Source organism: Prorops nasuta, unplaced genomic scaffold, assembly GCF_024137725.1.
Source record: "Prorops nasuta isolate Cenicafe-Biocafe unplaced genomic scaffold, Cenicafe_Pnas_1.2 PNAS00003, whole genome shotgun sequence".
NCBI lineage: Eukaryota > Metazoa > Arthropoda > Insecta > Hymenoptera > Bethylidae > Prorops > Prorops nasuta.
In genome coordinates, this window is record NW_027116800.1 from 3,350,608 (window position 1) to 3,369,762 (window position 19,155).

Here is a 19,155-nt window from a genome sequence, read left to right on the forward strand (position 1 = left end):
GAGACTGTAATGACCACTTATAGAGATACGACAACCGGCTTCTCTGAGAGAGAATTACGATGTGATTGCGCCTTATTAGGGTAAGCCTGGCAATGAATCGCAGGGGAAGCGGTGATTGTCTGGCTGACAGAAGAGCATCGTCCTCTCCATGTGATCTGCTCAGACCAGATCCACGCTAGGAGACACCAATTAGGGCTACCCTAAGCCGCAGACATGCCTCAATCAGCGGATACCTGCATTCCTCTCTCATAAATTTTAGCTCTATCGTTAAACGGTAACCCTTACGCTTGCTCCCTTTAGATATAACAAACAGTGTTCTCTTCTTTATTAAGTTGTATCAAGCAAGAGGATGTTTTATAATCGATATTCTTTTGTTTCAGTTGTCATTCCAACGAGCGTCTCTTCCTGCGAGATTTCGTGTCCTATTCAACAGGAACCAGTGGTGGTAGATTAGCGCGATGGCTACAGCCAGACAGTTTTGTAGATCCATCAAAGTGCGAAGCCATTTATTCCGGCGAAGAAATGAGATGCGGATGGCCTGCCAACGTCACCGTGCTCACGAAGGATCAGTACAGCGAAGTCGTACACGTGCCGAGCTTAAAGGTATGAGGAAAAAGGAGAAATTTTCTAAAATCTGCCTAGCGATAGGATGACGTAGAATATGTATTGATGGCACGTTTTGTAGATCGAGGTAAAAGCTGTCCCCATCGATAAAAAGGACATCACGGACTCCGACCAAGGCAGAAAGATCAGAAGAGTTTCTCAGCCTGATCCAATGACGTTCGGTGGACACCCTCAGCCATCTCTTGATGTGCCATACGAAGTGACCATTAATAATAAATTGTGCTTCCATGCTATTACCATTATAAAATCATACAAAAACTATTCCTTCGAAGAACTGAGATTCGCTTCACCCACTATCAAAAGGTCTAGCGAGAGTATGCTAGTCAGACCTAATGGTGATGGTAGCTACAGTGCTACTTGGACCCCCTCTACCGTTGGATGGTACTCCCTAATTATTACCGTAGATGGATACAGCATGGAGGATGTAAGTCAGTTGTAGAAGATCTATAGTTTCGTTGTAATTAAAAACTTTTCCTCTTACAGCATTACAAAGTCGAGGTTAAGGAGCCTCCACAGGGCATGCAGCCTCCTACTAGAAACCTCGTAAAGAAACCTCAGCAACAGCCTTGCAGATTAAGAAAATTTATGAGTAAAAATAGTGCTGGGCTACGAATTAGAGCGCATCCATCGCTACAAAGTGAGCAGATTGGCCTTATTCCAGTTAATGGGACGATTGCATTCGTTGATGAGGTAAAATGTTGTTAATGATGATGTTTATCAGTAGCTGTTTTATCATAACTACCAGTTTTGTTATATTCTGTAGATTCATAATGGTGATGGTATCTGGTTACGTTTGAGCACTGAAACTATTCGAGAATATTGTAGTCGTACGCATTTGGAAGCTTGGTGCCTTCAATTTCATCAACACTTTGGAAAAACATTGCTTTTCTCCGTTGAAGAGCCGAAATCTATTTTAGAGCAGGCTGTTAAGGAAACTGTTCTGCGAAAAAGACACGATCCTGGGGAAGAGTATGTGGTCAAAAGAATTTACTTTTTTCGTCATTTGCTCGATATAACATTTCACCTCTTTTCTTTCAATTCTGCTTCCAGCAAAAGAAAGACTTTCCAAGGCAACAAAAGCATGGTTGTTGTAAAATGTGGTGCATCTGGACATAATATCAGAAGTCGTCCGACGTTGAAAGCTCCAGCAATTGGAATGTTGGCACTAGGAAACTCCGTGATAGCTCAAGAATATGTAAGTACAAGGGGTCTTGTATGATAATTGAAATTTAATAGAAACATAACTATTCATTATTTGTTTTCTCCTTTAAAGTTAATAAATAGCGAAGGCACCTGGGTACGTATCGATGAAGATTCATCGAATAAGTTTTGCTTTGACAAAACTCGGGACATGGAGGGAGAAGCTTGGTCGCTAGCGATAGATAAACATTTTATAACTTATATGAAAATGGAACAAGATTCGGATAACGAGACAGTGGAGAAGAAAGTTGTGATAACAGACTCATCCGTTTCACCTACTCATCAAGGCTTCGATTTTTGTGCTCCTTCCATGAGTCAAGGATTCAATTTCAGCGGACAAAACTTTATACCAACTTCAGCTGAAGTGGGAGAGAGCAGTGGTACAAATCCTTTTGTTTTTGGGTCTTGTAATCAATATGATTCACCCGGAAGTGATCGTTTCACTCCGGAAAAAATTGATGCGTGTCCTAAACTGTCTAAATCCCGATTAAAAGAAAGATCGATAAAAGAAAAAGAGAAGGAAGGCGGTGGAAAATTTAGCGTCTTACAGAAATGGCTGAGAGGCGATGATAAAAGTCACGTGGAAAAGAGAAGCTCTCCAGGAAGGTAGAATAATGCATAATTGATTATTTTCTGCACCCTATGCACCATACAATATAAAGGAACAAAAACTACCAATTTAAATTTAACAGGCCTTTTGATTGTTTTAGGGATTTTTCTGAATTTTTCGGAGTGTCGGTGAAAGAATTAGTGAAAGCAATGGGGGAAAGTCGTACCAATGGCAATGGAGTAACCCCTCCAGGCACGCCAAGAAGAATGTCAAGAAGCTCGTCACCAAAAAATCCTCAAGGAAATTCGCCACGATTCCGTAGTCCATCTTCAAGTCCCGTACCAATACCCGGTAGGTATTTTACAATGAAATACTTTATTCAATGAATTTTGGAACAGATCTATTCAAGAGTTCTAGCGTGTTATATAAATTTATTTGTTCTCCAATGGATATATCGTATAATATGAAAAGTAAAATTAACAGAGAGGATAGTATTATACTTTGTAGACAATTTTTAAATATCGTCTATTGAATTAGTTATTATAGTATAATATTATTCTTAGCTGGATCCAGTCGACAACCAGCTGGTTCTGGTAACTGTCTCTTCCCTCCTGCTGCTAACGCACCAGGTATAATTATTCACCTGATGAGTATATCCCGTAATTCATGTAGAGATCATGAAAATGAATAAAATACGAGACGTATATTATATTATACACTCTAATATTCTTAGGTTCACAAATAGTTATAATGTAATTTGCACAAAAGATGTTTGTAGTTGCTATTTAATGCTACAGTTGTTCGTCACCAGTATCGTATAATTAATGGTTAAGTGCATGAACGATGACAAAGATAGGGGATATGGAGAAACACGGGTAAATGCAATTTTTAAAAAAATATGAAATAAATAAAATTAACAAATTAAAATTCAAACAAAAATAAATGGGGCTAATGAGTGATATAATTTATTACATAAGTAAATATGTGTATATATATATTACATCATAATTAATTCATCATACTGTTTGATATATGGAAAAGATTAAAAGTCAATCGTGACCTCGTTTTGCCCCATGTTCCCCTACATGCTTCAAAGTTATGCATTGATTAAAGTATATCACAGCCTTAACACTGACATTAATTATTAGGCGGAGAAGAAATTGTTTACATATAGTATCATCATTACACTCTACAATGAAAATTTTATAACTAATTAAAACTTGTTAGGTGGGAGAAGTATGATCGGTGGGGGAGATAGTGCCAGTAGCAGTCCAGTGCTGTGTGGCTCTCCCCAAAGTGTCGGCCTCTCCCCATTAGGTAAGGATCCATTAAACACTCACATTACATCATAAACATTCATTGAACTGTCTACATGCAAAACAAAATCATTTTTCAATCAAACTATCATTTAGAGAATGACACTAATAGGACTTTTGTAAGTTTTAATATTATCTTTTAAATTGAACTGTTGGGTAATTGATAAATAATGTGAATAATCAGATGTTATCATTATTGAATAAAACTAAATTTGTGTTTTCTTTAATTTAAGTCTCAGGAGGCATGGTCGATAGTACTACATCACAACGGCGAGGATCATCGCAAAGCGATACAAGTGCCTTGGTTAGTAGTTTGACGAGAGATCCTTCGCAATCGCTAAGTGGAGTCAGCACAACGGCCAATACACGTGATCTTACTCCGAGCCCTAGCAGCTCTTTGCATATGAGATCGGAAGACAGCATTTCTAGTCCCCCTGACACTCCGAAAAAAGAGTGTGCGGATCTTCAAGATAGCCCACGTAGAACGTCCCAGGCGCAAACGCAAACAAGTCCGGATAATGCAACAACCACTTCTATAAAAGGACACTTTAGCATTGGTTCATCTAGCGCAAAAGAAGAACGACCCAAAGTCACTAGAAGAGATCAAATTAAAGTAGTAAAAACAAGGACCAAACGTTCTATATCTCCAGCAAATACTAATCAAAATCCCAATCCTAGTCGAACCTTGAATTTGAATAAACATAAAATTAAAGAGGCGATAAGTCCTTCCGTGGCAGAATGCCTGAGAGCTGTGTTTGCTGCATTTCTTTGGCACGAAGGAATCGTTCACGATGCAATGGCGTGCGCCAGTTTTCTGAAATTTCATCCAAGTCTACCTAAACAAGGTGCTTTGGTGGTGACTAGGCCGACTGTGGTTCAACCAAATGATAAAGAAAAACAAGAGCAAAAGGCAAGGCAAAGACATTCGGTTGAAGTAACCAATGCTGGAAATTATTTGCACATCCAACCAAGTACACTGGAGACTTTAACCAGATCTGCCGCAAACGCGAATGCGAATAGAAATCGGAAGAAGCAAGATGCTAATATGAAAGAAGTTCAATCTGGTAGCAAACTGAGCGCTTTGCCAGAATTTCATACAGTAGCTATACTTCCACCTGCTTTAAAAAGTTTGGTTTTTTTGTGGGAAGAATTAAGTACAAATTGTATGCAAGTCATAGATCAGCAATCTGTTTTACCAAGCCCAATATCGCAAATACAGACATTAAGGTCAATGAGAAGATCTATGTCAGAAAAGAGTGCTAAGGAAGATAAATCAAAGGATAAAGATAAGAAAGGAAACAGAAAGAAGAAGGATTTTCATGTAAAATGGAAACCGTTTGGAATGTCTAATGCTGGGGATAATTTGGGGAGTATCGAAAGGGAAACTACTTGCGAACTATGCGGCTTGAAGTTTCCACATCCGGTTACTTATCACATGAAAATGATGCATCCTGGTTGTGGATGGCATGCCGGTGGAAAAGGGTACAACAGCGGTGGTAATTATTGTGTTGGCTGGGCTGGCGATTGCGGGGACGGTGGCGTGGGAGGAAGTTCGTGGTACATTATCTGCGATACTTGTCGTGATAAATACTTGAAGACACGAGAGAATAAGTTGATGAAAAAGTTTGTTGCCGGATTATCTAGAAAGAAGGATAGTACAAATAAAGTTTTATTATCGCCAATGAATAGTCCAAATGGTAATGAGACTCATGTTATTATGAAAAGCAATGCTATGTTCTTATTGGATTTGGCTAGTGCTTCTGGCTTAAACATTCCAAAGCAGCAGGGACGACCTACTCAAACTCTGTCATCTGTAGCTGAAAATCACAGTCCTCCAGAGGCAATCGGTCCATTTCCCCCTACAGGACCATTCCAATGCTTGCAAGCACTCGGGATTCATAATTTACAAAGCTATGACGATAGGTACTACGAAGAAGCTCTCAGACGCCAAACCGGACAATCCAATCCCTTTGAAGGGAATGGAGCTCCGTTCGATTCGATTAACGGCAGAGTAAGTTCTTTTCTCTGAAATATGTATTAATATTCTATATTATTTGACGTGATGTGTAATTTATAATATTAACTTTTCAGCCTTTGTCCGAATATACTGATGGTGATAATGACCCAAACAAAAACCGCGGTACATTTCATAGATCAGTTTCGATGTCGACTGGAACTCCATGGGCAAGGAATAGTAACGATGGCAGAATAGTTATGATGCGAAGAAGAAATAGTAGCAGTGAAATGAACAATGAAGCTGGATCATCACTGTTGTGCTATCCGTCAACAGCTCTTCAAAAACTAGTACCTTCAATGGACCAATCTGCGATAGTATCAGCGAATCAAACTGAAATATCTAACAACGACGGAATAGAAATTCTCATGAGACCCGTAATGCTGTTCGTTCTTCAGCAACATAATTTACAGCACCTTCAGCTCGCAATGAAACAAGCAATGCGACGCGCTGCATGTAGAGTCTATGCAATGCAGGCCTTTAATTGGCTCCTTAGGAGTGTAACTCAAGCAATCTGTTTACACGATCTTCTTTGGTGGTTCGTTACTTCGCTTAGCCCAGCTATTTCGACGGAATTCGAAGAGAATAACGAAGACGATAATAGGACCGAGAAGCGAGAGGATCAAGTAAGTAGAATTTATGAAAAATACAAAGTGAAAAATGTTCATACACGCGCTAAACATTTTATTTCGTTAAGGATGTAACTGGTATCTACGAACATCCCCTGAGCGATTTAGTCATAGCTGGTGAAGCGGTGAATCCACTGCCCTCGATGTTCCACACATTATTGCAAACGATCGCAGATTTAATGCTCTTACCTGCACCAGGTAATTATCTAAATATATTTTAATTTAAAGGAAAATTAAATGTCTAATTTATTATTATTGATATTTTTTAGGCTCGTCTCTACAACAAGCAGCAGTCAAGTGCTGGGGAATTAGATTCACTGCAGCAGACCACATGTTCCTTCATCGGAGTCATGTCTTCAGTAATATCAGTAAAATTCTTTCACGATCCGAGGAAGAAGAAGATACTACAATCAGTATGCACGAAAGTCACCAGTCTACTTATTCGTCACAAACCAGTAGCAACGTAGAAGCATTGAAAGATCTTACATCGTCAGTCGAAATTAGAACATCTAGTCGACAAGCTATGATTATGAGTTTGACTGATAGTTCTACGGAAACATTTTGGGAATCTGGTGACGAGGATCGTAACAAAACTAAAGTCATAACAATTATTTGCACTCCTCATTCATTTCCTCGTATGGTATACATCCATATTGATAATTGCCGTGATTTGACTGTAAGTAACGCAAACCACTTATACTTGTTTGAAATTTCTATTGTATTCTACAACAACGTCATCTTTTTAGCATAAAGTATCCAGTGTTACATTCCAATCAGGTGTAAATATGGATGAAATGGTTAAGCTGAGGGTTGTAGATATTGAAAGCAGATCAGCTGGTTGGGTCAATTGCCCAATTATAGGTAATTTTTCGTATAATAATTTATTTCATTATACATCATACTGCAATAATAAATATTTCTTATTTTGTTTTACCAAAGATAATCGTCATGTTATCGTGAGTCTAGTACTCAAGGGACCCGACAATTCACTGCGAGTTCGTCAAATACGTGTTTTAGGTGAGATTGAAAAGGAATCTCTAAAAGTTGGTAAACAGCTAAGCGCTCAAACTATTCAACAAAGAAATTGTGAGGCAGAAACACTAAAAGTATTTCGTATACTCACGTCTCAAGTATTTGGCAAATTGATACAAGGAGATCAACAACAACTAGAAACAGTTGATGCGATTAATGAAGATTTGGAGGAGAGTAATGACCTTCGTGAGCACATGGTGGGCATTTTATTCAGTCGCAGCAATTTGACGCATTTACAAAAACAAGTATGCACACATATCGTGCAAGCCATAAGAAAGGAGACAGTTCGTTTAAGAGAAGAGTGGGAGACACTATTGTGCTCCCCTACACCGGCAAATAGTTTATTAAGCGATGACAGTGATTTATCGAAAGCGACCGATACTTATTGTTTTGAGATGCTTTCGATGGTATTAGCACTAAGCGGTAGTACGGTTGGACGAAATTATTTGTCACATCAAACTGGCTTATTGAAAGATTTATTAAGTTTATTACACACAGGATCAGCAAGAGTGCAGCGACAGGTAAAGGATTAAATATTTTTTTATTTTAGTTTAAAAATACACGTTTATTTAACTTTATTAATATGTACATGTGTGTTTCAGGTAACGTCATTGCTGAAGAGAATCTTGCCAGAAATTAAGCCAGAAGTATTAGCGAATGTTGTTGGTACAGAACGCTTACCTCCCAAAGATTTTAGTATTATATCTGTAGCAAGCAATGGTTATCCAAATACCTCAGGTTTTAATGAAAACTCGCCAGGAATACTCGACGTATTTTTGAGCTGCATTGCCAAAGCATTAACGGTTCAAGTAAGAGTTAAAGGAAAAGAAAATAATGGAAAATTTCTGCAATCGGTCTCGCTAGCTACCAGCATTCATCCGAAAAGTAATGTCGGTGCAAGATGGTGGTTAAGAGGTTGTATGACAAGAAAGTTAGCTGAAGTTATTATAAAACTGTTGAAGGATATGGCATCCGTAAGTAGAAAAATTCATTGAAATATTTCTTTGCAAATTTAATAAATACACTCCTTTCGACAGGGTAAATTGTCAGATGAATGGGCTGCTGTAACAAAAGCTGCGATCGCTGAAAATATTCTAAGTCTCACGAGACTGGATGAAAAAAGCCGCGAACCTAGTCAATGTTTGCACACGCCGACTTTATGGCTATCTCTAGCTTCACTATGTGTTTTAGACTCTGAGCACGTTGAAAGATTATCCTCTGCTCTTCAATGGAGTGCTGCTGACGGGCAATCTGCTACTCCAAGAGTAAGCTCTTTAAAATAAGTATAACGTTTATAAGCACATTATCGTTTACTTATCTGCCCTCTTGTTCCTCAGCCAATTTGTAGTAATCACGACGATGACGAAACTACAGCAATTATACAATGCAACGTTTGTGGGAATTTATGCGCTGAATGTGACAAAATTTTACATCTTCATCGAAGGACAAGAATGCACGTCCGTCAAGTCTGCAAAGAGGAGGAAGAAGCTATACGCGTCGATTTACACGAAGGCTGCGGAAGAACTAAGCTCTTTTGGATATTAACTCTAGCAGATAGCAAAACGTTGAAAGCATTAGTTGAATTTCGCGATGGCACTCCGAAAAAGCCGGTTGGTGTAACTTCCGGAATATGTAGATTTTGTGGTACCACAGGAAGTACGGGTCTATTAGCGATAGGAAATATTTGTGCGGATCATGAATGTCAAGAGCACGCGCGAAACGCTTGTAACAAACTTCATTCGTGCGGTCACATTTGTGGCGGTGTTCGAAATGAGAAACCTTGCTTACCATGCCTGCATAGATGCTTACCGGGAAGCGACTTAAAACAAGATGCCGATGACATGTGTATGATTTGTTTTACCGAAGCGTTGTCGTGCGCGCCCGCTATTCAATTGCAGTGCGGTCATGTGTTTCACTTACATTGCTGTCAACATGTATTGACCAACAAATGGGTCGGGCCGAGAATTACTTTTGGCTTTTCACTTTGTCCTATTTGCAAAGTGCCAATGGAACATCCAAGTCTGATCGATCAATTAGCGAGCGTAAAACAGCTGTTTGAGGATGTTAAGAGGAAGGCTTTAATGCGATTGGAATACGAAGGGCTACACAAGTGAGTAGTCAACAAAGACCAATGTATATTGTAGCAACATCGTTTTTAATTTAATCAGTACTAAGCAATGACAAATTGATTTTCTTTCAGGGCAGAGGCAGCAATCGCACCCGGCGGACGTTATCATCAAGATCCAGCAGCGTATGCAATGGATAGATATGCTTATTATGTCTGTTATAAATGTCAAAAGGCTTATTATGGTGGCGAAGCAAGATGCGATGCCCAATTAGGCGGAGAAAGCTTTGATCCGGCGGAACTAGTATGTGGAGCTTGTAGCGACGTGGCAAGGGCTCAGATGTGTCCAAAGCACGGGACAGACTTTCTTGAGTATAAATGTCGATATTGTTGTTCAGTGGCGGTCTTCTTTTGCTTTGGAACAACACATTTCTGTAACCCATGTCACGACGACTTTCAAAGAGTCACTACGATTCCAAAGGGCGAACTACCTTCGTGCCCAGCAGGTATTCTTTCCGAGCCACGATTTTTATTAAACTCTGCTTATAATGAATCGTATTGTACATAAATAAATGTTTATATGTAATTTATTTTTCAATAGGACCTAAAGCAAAGCAGCTCGAAGGAGAGGAATGCCCCTTACACGTAAAACATCCACCAACTGGAGAAGAATTCGCTCTTGGTTGCGGAATATGCCGTAACGCGCACACATTTTAATCTTCCATTCTTCGAGATAACAGTCGACACCCGTGGAAGGTTATTAAAATAAGCTGGTGAAATTTTGTGAGCCGCGTAATTGTCGATAAGTGAGATATTGTATAAGCGTGTACTGCTTCCTCACCCGATGCCATAAATATGCAGATTAATCTTGATGATGTGTCAATGAAAGTATTTGACAACACCTATACTTTTCTATGTTTTTTTTTAACAAATTCTCCGATATAGTTATATTAAAAGAGTGGAATTGACAAATACTGCGTAAAACTGAGAAGAGCATAAACTGAATTTAGTGAGATTCATGAAGAATGAAATTTTGAAAATACGAGGGACTGTAATATTTGTTAAGTATTAGATAAGCTGTTGTTATTTATAATGCTAGTGCTATACAGTGAGCGAATAGACAAATTGTAAGAAAATGAGTGCTGATCAAACTTCCGTGTTAATTTAAAGCAAGAGCTTGCATGTGTATGTATCTTTAGAAAAAGTGTGATCAATTTTCAGATATAAGCATAAACGACCATTGCAGTTTCATCAAATTCAGATCACTGCGCGTAAAGGACAATTTATTATTACCAATATAATTCGGCATCATCTGTGTATGCAAGAGATGTTGTATGTAGTGCAAATGTGTTAAACTACGAATGTCGGTCGATAGCAAATAATTTTAAAAAAGATTACCTTATAAATGGAATGCATGTGACTAGATTAATTATTGTATTGCATTTGTTAATATGGCTGATTTTAATTTTCGCATATCTCATATTTAAAATTCGAAATCTTACTAACATCCATTACAATATAAAGTTATTTATTAAATTTTTACAACCGTATTTCGCGTTGCGTGTGTTATTTCCTACTCTGTTAATTTCTTGTACATATACGTAGTGTGTGCGTTTAATTTATTCGCGTGTATTATTATAATTTATATTCCAATTTCATGAGAATTATAGAAATCAAATTACTCGACAAAAGAGTATAGTCATTATTCTTATTTGCGATCTTTTTAAAAATAAATTCTTACTATTTATATTGCTACGAATTTTAGTTTTCATTGCTAATCAACAGAATAACCCACTAAAACGATTTCAAATCGTGTAAAATTCTCCTTTGACTGGTAATAATTGATCCAAGATGGCAACCAACTGACGCGCCACCAAACGGTAATTTCAGGCGAGAGGTCTAGGGGCATTGAAGTGGAGTGTGTGTGCGCGCGTGATCCTGACGTTTTTCGCCTCGATCAGCGGTAAGTAGCCTTTATTTACGTATCATGCAACAATAGTTACATAATTCTTAACTTACGGTATTAGTATGCGTACGTCCATTAGTCGGTTTTGCCGGGAGATATGTGTTTAGCGATTATAAACATTGCTTTAACGCCTTAGGCTCAAATGATCTCCTACGCAACTTTGAGCAACACTCCTTCCATTCTTGTCATTCAACTATATATTTTTATTAGAATGATTCGTTTTTTTACTACCAACCATTTCATTAAATATTATGAGGAATTTCGAATAATGGAATCACATTTTCCCAGTCAAAATTTCAGACATTGAGCAAGCGCTATCGATTGTTTGGATGAATTTACGGAGAAGCTATTTTATACAATTAATCATCTTTTTATAGAAATCTGTTACTTATTGTATTAAAAACTATTCACTTATATGTGTTACTCATTTGAGCTTCTGGCTAAGTTTTACCTTTTTGAAATTGTAGTTTATCCCGATGACAGAGAACTTAACCTCACTTTACCTCAGTTTACTTCTTGTCCTGTCAGGGTTTATGATTCATTCTACTCCCTTTTGTCTTTAATAAACGTTTCAGCACCCGGTTAATATATACTTTATTATTGAATAGAATTATCGAACATATGACAATCGTAAGATTTATTTATCGTCCTTTTAATTACGCTACCCCTTTATTCTTCACATTCTTGTCATAATTTTGTTTATATACAGATCGTGTACTTTAATTTGTCGCAGGTCTTGGATGTAAAAATTCAATTATCTTCGTAATTCTCTCTATTCGACATACGGTTTTGGCATACGATCTTTTTGAAACTTCTTATTATTTAGGTCTAAAAAAGTATTACATAAAAATAAATCCCTTTGAGAAATGACCTAGATAAGTAAATAAATTTTTACTTTCGTTATCTGAGCGAATTAATGTATATATATATATATATATATGTATTTTCAGTTTGCTTGTTCAGATAAATTAATATTTACACCATATTAGTTTTGATTACATTTATATTATAAAATCTTAGTATTTGAATTAGGCAGTACTGCAGAGTTTTGAATTTTGCTCCCAATATCATAAAAATTAGAATTATTCTGGAGCAAAATACTTTAGAAAAGTCTGGCTGTCGTGTCTCGCGTGAAACTGGTTTTAGACACGTGTGCACCACGCGACTTGGACGCATTTCACGCATCTCACGCATTTTCCTGCATATGCTATAACGCTATAGTTGTATCACTCACATAAATGAGTACATTACACGTAGTGCTTCGTTGTAATGAATAGCATTTTCCCCGCCCGTACCAGAATGAATTCCCGAGTATTCATAATAGAAATACATTGGTGACCGCATCGTTTTATGTATTGCAATAGTCATAACTTTAATAAAACACTCTATATAGACAATATATGCTGTATGTCATTTTTATTCATTCTTGTTATTTTTACCATTTATAAAATGTAAACTTTTAACAAGTCAAAATATACATTTATTTATTCCTATTTATTTTATAGTATTTTTGTGATTTTTAGAACACAGTATTTCCTTAGCTAACGGAGAGCCTTCAATGATTCAAAATTAAAATTTGGTTTGAGGAATTCTGGAACCAGTTCCATTGAGAGATCACGCTATACCGTTACATTTTCTTGTACGTACATAATGCACTGGACACATGTTGTAGTCAATGACCCGAGCTTGTATATAAAAGATGTTACATACGTTGCTTTGTAATATTAATCACAGAGTTACAGATTAAAGCAACATAGTTTTCGCAAGCATTGGTCCCGTGTTTCATTTATACATGTGTGCAATATGATTGAATCTCATTCATCTCATTTACATTATTATTTCGAAAAGTTAAATGAACGAGAGATTCAGTTTACATTTTTACCTGCTATTCACGTTACATCTTATTCCAGCTTTCTCCTTCCTACATTTCCAACAATAACATCTCCTTTCAATAGATCAATGGATGTTCATTGTTGATTATTCGCTTATAAAACTTGTCGCAAGATATACGCAAATTTCTGAATTTCCTCGTGCAATTGTTTTGTTTATTTTGCACCTTGTGAAAGCCGAAAACTTATTAATCTTATCAGATTGCCAATATCTGTATTTTCTGCAAATATAATTTACGTGCAAATTTAAGGGAAACTAAAGTATAACCGGTCTCTCACGTGGTAACAATATTCTTCGAACGAGGACAAAATAATTAAATATTGATCTAGAGCTACAAATTTTAAAGTTAATTTTGAAGTATAAATTTGAACTGGTATCATAGCAAAGAAGTACTTAACGATTAATATGTAAATGAAAAGATCCTTATTATCTAGACTGTGACTTCTTTATTGTAATTGCGTTAAATGCTCGTCGTTCGGTGCATGTTCTTATTATAAGGATTAACGGTCTCTTAATTAAACAAGGAAGTAACAAAGTCGGGCATGATCCACTTCTAGGAATTTTCGGCTCTCTAAATACGAACGTTCGACTGATTCGTCAATTGTCTGTAATCAAAAACTAACGTAATCTTCCATATCGCTTGGGTTACGTTAATTGGACACGTTGTAAGCGGAGACGAATTAAATTTCCAGTCGAATTATTATCTCGAATACTAAACCTGTATTATATGCTGTATAAATATGATTGAGAATCTCCTGTGTCATACAATTATGCGTAATAATAGCGAGCACTGTAATCAAGATAAAAAAATGCACATTTTCCTCGTAATAAAAAGATTGTAAGTTGTGATATTTAATGAGAATATTGATAAGCCGGCGCTCGCTATATAATTGGTCAGATTCAAGGGGCAAGATGAAGGTTTTGCAGGTGCATGGATATCTGTTTGGACCGGAATGGGGAAATTATACAAGTCTGGTTGCACGTGAGATTAAGGTGCGCTTCTGAGTGAGCGACGGCCGGCACATAAAGCAATTTGAGCGCACAACGCTCTCACATTCGTGTTGGGGAAGATGGAGAGAGAGAGAGAGAGAGAGATGGTCCGTGGTTGTGGTGGCATGGTATGGTGTGCCTTGCTCACGCGTGCACACACGACTACGCCATAATGCCGTATATAAGCAAGGTGAACGTGCTTCGAACGTCGCGACGCGAGCAACTTCAGTCGATCCTTCTCCTCCCGATCTTTAACAGTGCAGTTGTACACCGCTGCACCGTGATTTCGCGCGTTTTCTGCCTTCACCCTTGTCAATCTGCCTCTTTCACATTCTTATTCACTTATTATACATGTCAACATTCACGATATGTCCATTCGTCACTATGTCTCTTTCTACCTCTCAATCTACTCACATGAATCATGAATCTTTCACGAGCAAACTTGTGTTTGTTGAAATATTAATATCTCCTAGCGGCACATTGATCGATGTTCGAAAACAACGCACCCCGAATTATTTTCCAATTTCTTTCAGTTCTCGTTAAGTGAAGTTTTTCTTTAGTGCGTCGCTATATATATATATATATATGAGTAATATTTATTGATTATTATTAAGTTCAAGTGATAAGAGCACTTTATTTGCACATTTTGGTGATATTCTTTACGGCTCGTTGCTTAGCGCTGGAAGAAATTTTAAAGAGGAACGTTCACAGGTGTTCTGAGAGAGAGAGAGAGAAAGAGAGAATTGGACAAAGCGTCACTGTGCCGCTCACTGTTACTGACCTAGGCACCTAGGGTCGAGCAACCTTGATGAATATCTTTGGAGAACAAGCAGCAGTTCGGAAGTTGAGCCAGTGTCGTTACTCATTTTTCTCATATAACGTCCAGTGCTTATTCCCACATTTTAAATAAATGTTCAACTAAATCACTTTTTACAACTGTACGAACGTGTGTTATGGACAGTAAAATGTTACTGTGCTTTTGTCGTAGGCTGCTATAATAAATACGTTACGTACCAAACGGTCGTTGTTGATGTCGAGAAAAACGTGACGAATCGAGAATAGACTTGTAAACTTTTTGCAGTTTAACCCGTCATCGATTCGATGCGGTTATTTGCTCTATTAACAATGAATATTCGGGTTGGGTGAAAATTACCTCTTACGGTATGGGACACACGATCAGTCATGGTCGTCGTAACTTCATCGACGGTAACCATCATTGAAGATTTTTCAAAGGATACGTTAGGAAGGTACAGAGGATTATGTTTAATTCTAATCGTTGCTATTAAATCTAGTATAGCGTGGAAAAGGCATTTCTTACAGCAATTAGAAATCAATTTTCTCAACGCGTGACAATTGCATCGTGAACTGTTACGGTGAACTTGGACGTACAATTAGCATGAACATTCTTACGTAAGTAAGAGCAAATTGCACTGTTTGAATTGCTTTTAGTGGAAAGTCGTAAAACCGGGAAGACTCTACTTTTTTCAGGTCGGAGAAATCCAGCAAGTCGTTTCACCGATCGATAACGACATCTTCACGGACAGATCGAAAGTGCGTTCGATGCTGCTTTTCGTGATGAGGCCACTTGAAAACATCTTATAGCCTTCGGCCTGCCCCAATTGGACGCGTGAAAATATTCTCGAACATCTCCACACATCGCACCTCTTGCTGATTTTAATACTAGCCGGATATCGGACTAAGTATACGCTGCTACTTGCACGCGAATCGGAATAGAAAGCTGTATTTAATTTGCTTTTTGACACTGATTTTTCGCACTATTAATAATCATACTTCGAACCGATCGATGTAAACGCAAACAAAAGACAAAAATTACTTGTCTTTTGTTTCTGAATTTCTATGCCAAGATGATGCGAAGTGTGGAATTATATGTATTACACAAACTGCTCATTTGCCCGCTATGAAGGTTAAGGTTGCTAACGAGTCTGTCATTGATTTTCTTCCAAAATAACTCGTGCCACCCCACCCTCCCTCAGATTTCAGTGCGGCGGTTTGGTCCTTAACTCGGTTACTCTAAACCTATTTACCATCGCGAAAGGAGAAGCAGATCAAAATTGTCGTACATTAGTAAAGGCAGAACTTTATTTTCGGTTCATTAACCTAAAGTGCTAAAATTTTTCAAGGTCAAAATCAACAGTTCGATATTAGTATTTAAAATTGCGATGGATATACTGTTAGAATAATGCGTAAAGCACGTGTAGAGTATAAGATTATTATTCTTAGAGCTAAAGCAGTGTATTAATGTTAGTTGGAACCTAGACGACATTACGACGAAGACGCTACCTAAGGATAGAATAGAAATGTAGCGTCTGGGCTCGCACAGTAGAGCCGGCATGCATGGTACGGTCAATTAAGGCGAGTCCACGCGGGCGGAATCGTAGCCTAAGAACTCTTTCAATTAAAGCAGAACACACAGCCCGGAACGAACGTTGCTCGTTGCTCTAGAACTACTCTCTGTTACTTTTTTTTTATACAAACGTTGTCCGTCCATTGGCCTGCTTTCGGCCTATCGATTTCACACTAATTATATTTTCTATATAATATTTACTCGTTAATAGCTTTCCATTGTTTCAAATGATCCACGTGCACCATTGTGCTTGGCGCGTCGACTTTACATTTATGCATAAATTGAGTCATTGAAATTAAACAGGTCATGGTATCATAATTTCTTCCTCCCGCTTTTACTTGCAATTAGTTAGAGTAGCTGTATCAGTATTTCAGTCAAACTGATTAATGAAAATTTTAAGCATGTTTTTCTTTAATTTGCATAATATATTTCAAAGGATACCGAAGCTACTTGTTGAATTTATCTAATGGTATCTCGATTCTCGATCTTGATGAATCTGCATAAGCTGTTCGCGTAGCAGCGAGCAGGGGGCAAAGCACTTGCTGTTCCTGTACCTCGTGGCTGTTAGGTTGCTTACCAGGAAGTGCACTTTTCTCGGGGTGGTACCGAAGGTCACGCTGAGGTCATCTCCGTCCACTGGTCCCTCGACCAAAGAACCGTTTCGCGTCAGAGTTATCCTGTCCAACACTCAAAATGCATTTACCTTCTTAATGAAATATTTCTCTCTCCAATATTGTTTTTTTTTAACAAAACTCTAAGAGATTGATTTGCATTCTTCTCGATATCTGCTCTCTATTTATTTATTAGCCATTGTATGTAAATTATTTTTTTAGGATTTAGTTACAGTCAAGTGCAATAAAAAATTAATCTGGTAAGTGGCTAACTTGTTATAAATAAATCGAATCGAAGAATCAGGATCGGTGGAATGGGGAAAGTGTTGTATCGAATGGCGTGAAATTTCAGGCGTTTGTAGAGGGTCGTAAAAGGAGCTTTAGGCTCCAAACGGAAACTTGCGTTACGTTCGCAGAAGTCATCGGATGTCGAGCTGCTTTTTATGGAGACCCGTTACCATAAGACTCTGCTGATGTAGTGGTATTTTAATATCTCGTTACTGCCGGTTACCAGTTCGTTAAGTGCGCCGTCTGCGACGCGTCCGTTTACGCCTATGGCATATAACAAAGCACAGTATGGTTTAAACAAAGAACTGTGGACAGTTTAATCAATGATGGATCGCTTTGAGTGTCCGAGTTTCTTTTAAACGTCATTAACACGTATATAAAAAATCTTAGTAATACCCGTGACCAATCTCGTCGTTGCCTGAATTAATTTACCTTGAAATACATAAGTTTTTATCGATTTTCAGGCTTGCAGTACGATAAACTACAAAATAAAATATAAAATTTAATATCAATTGGAAAAAAATAATATTTTTTGTTCAAATAAAATCATTTAATCGGTGATATGTAAACGACTCGTGAATGATTCATATCTTATCGGTTATGCATCATTTACAGGCACTCTTATTACTCGTCGCCTGATCGTTCATCATACCTTTCCCACTAGAAAGGACTGATTCGGCCATCGGTAAATCGTAAAACCGGCCAATCGTTACCGGATACTGCGTTATACACTTTGAAACAAAAGACTTGAAAGAGATCATGAACTCAATTTGCGAATAGAATAAACATTGAAATATATAGTTTATTTGATAGGTTACGATGAATGTTTACTATATTGATTGTTTCGCTGTGAGTAATCTCGGTAATTCATAAAAGGAATCGTTGTAGCAGTGAAGCATTAGAGCATTTATTTCATTCATGGAATGAAATCTTTCAGCTTGAAGAGGGTATATATAGTTTTCGAACAATGAGAGACGAGAAGCATTATTCTCATACTATAACTGTATGCTTTCTATTTTGTAAAGCAGATTTCATGTTATTTATGCAATAAGCACACGTAATAGGACGAAGAGGAGTCGAGTATAGACACTCGTAATATCTCCTTGAACTTGAACGTGCCACGCTGTTTGGGATTGGGACTCAAGTACACTTTTGGAACTCGTCGCAGGCAGACGAGTTTGGTCGATGAAGGATTTATTCGAGCCGCGTTCTTGCCATAAATGACCTTATGAATAATACATGCTAAAGTTGAGGAAAGAAAGGAAGGTGGGATTAGGACAACTATAGCGATAAATTCCTGAGGCACGTGTTTCCTGCATCTCGCAATCTGGCGTGATATCGAGTTTTACGTCGCGCTACACCGGAAGTTTACCTTGCTCCCTCGGGTGCTCTACTTTGAGTTTACAATCCGCGAAACTCCTGCTGCAGATAACTTCATGTTAAAATGTAGTTATATTTCAATTCAATTGTTAATATATATATATATATATATATATAATTAAATGTTGTCAAACCTTTTGTGTAATGTAGTTTGACTTTCTATTGATCGCGTAAAGAGTTTTTTGTTGTATTTGTATGACTCATTGTAATAAATTGTTACGAACGCATGACGTCA

General features: G+C 37.7%; 1 protein-coding gene across 1 annotated transcript in view; it reads left to right on the top strand.

The window, feature by feature from the left end:
• hiw (highwire) overlaps window positions 1–11,107 on the top strand; it is a 149,484-nt gene extending 138,377 nt beyond the window's left edge. Inside the window, exons 27-46 of the mRNA XM_066724834.1 lie at window positions 381–603; window positions 686–1,048; window positions 1,108–1,314; window positions 1,388–1,593; window positions 1,675–1,819; window positions 1,898–2,430; window positions 2,535–2,725; window positions 2,938–3,003; window positions 3,602–3,691; window positions 3,924–5,701; window positions 5,782–6,330; window positions 6,402–6,531; window positions 6,603–7,009; window positions 7,080–7,194; window positions 7,273–7,886; window positions 7,968–8,339; window positions 8,403–8,630; window positions 8,703–9,475; window positions 9,566–9,936; window positions 10,032–11,107. Of these exons, the coding sequence (XP_066580931.1) occupies window positions 381–603; window positions 686–1,048; window positions 1,108–1,314; window positions 1,388–1,593; window positions 1,675–1,819; window positions 1,898–2,430; window positions 2,535–2,725; window positions 2,938–3,003; window positions 3,602–3,691; window positions 3,924–5,701; window positions 5,782–6,330; window positions 6,402–6,531; window positions 6,603–7,009; window positions 7,080–7,194; window positions 7,273–7,886; window positions 7,968–8,339; window positions 8,403–8,630; window positions 8,703–9,475; window positions 9,566–9,936; window positions 10,032–10,147 (7,477 nt within the window). The 3' untranslated portion in view covers window positions 10,148–11,107. The remainder of the gene's footprint in view (window positions 1–380; window positions 604–685; window positions 1,049–1,107; window positions 1,315–1,387; window positions 1,594–1,674; window positions 1,820–1,897; window positions 2,431–2,534; window positions 2,726–2,937; window positions 3,004–3,601; window positions 3,692–3,923; window positions 5,702–5,781; window positions 6,331–6,401; window positions 6,532–6,602; window positions 7,010–7,079; window positions 7,195–7,272; window positions 7,887–7,967; window positions 8,340–8,402; window positions 8,631–8,702; window positions 9,476–9,565; window positions 9,937–10,031) is intronic.
• Window positions 11,108–19,155: the final 8,048 nt, after the last annotated feature.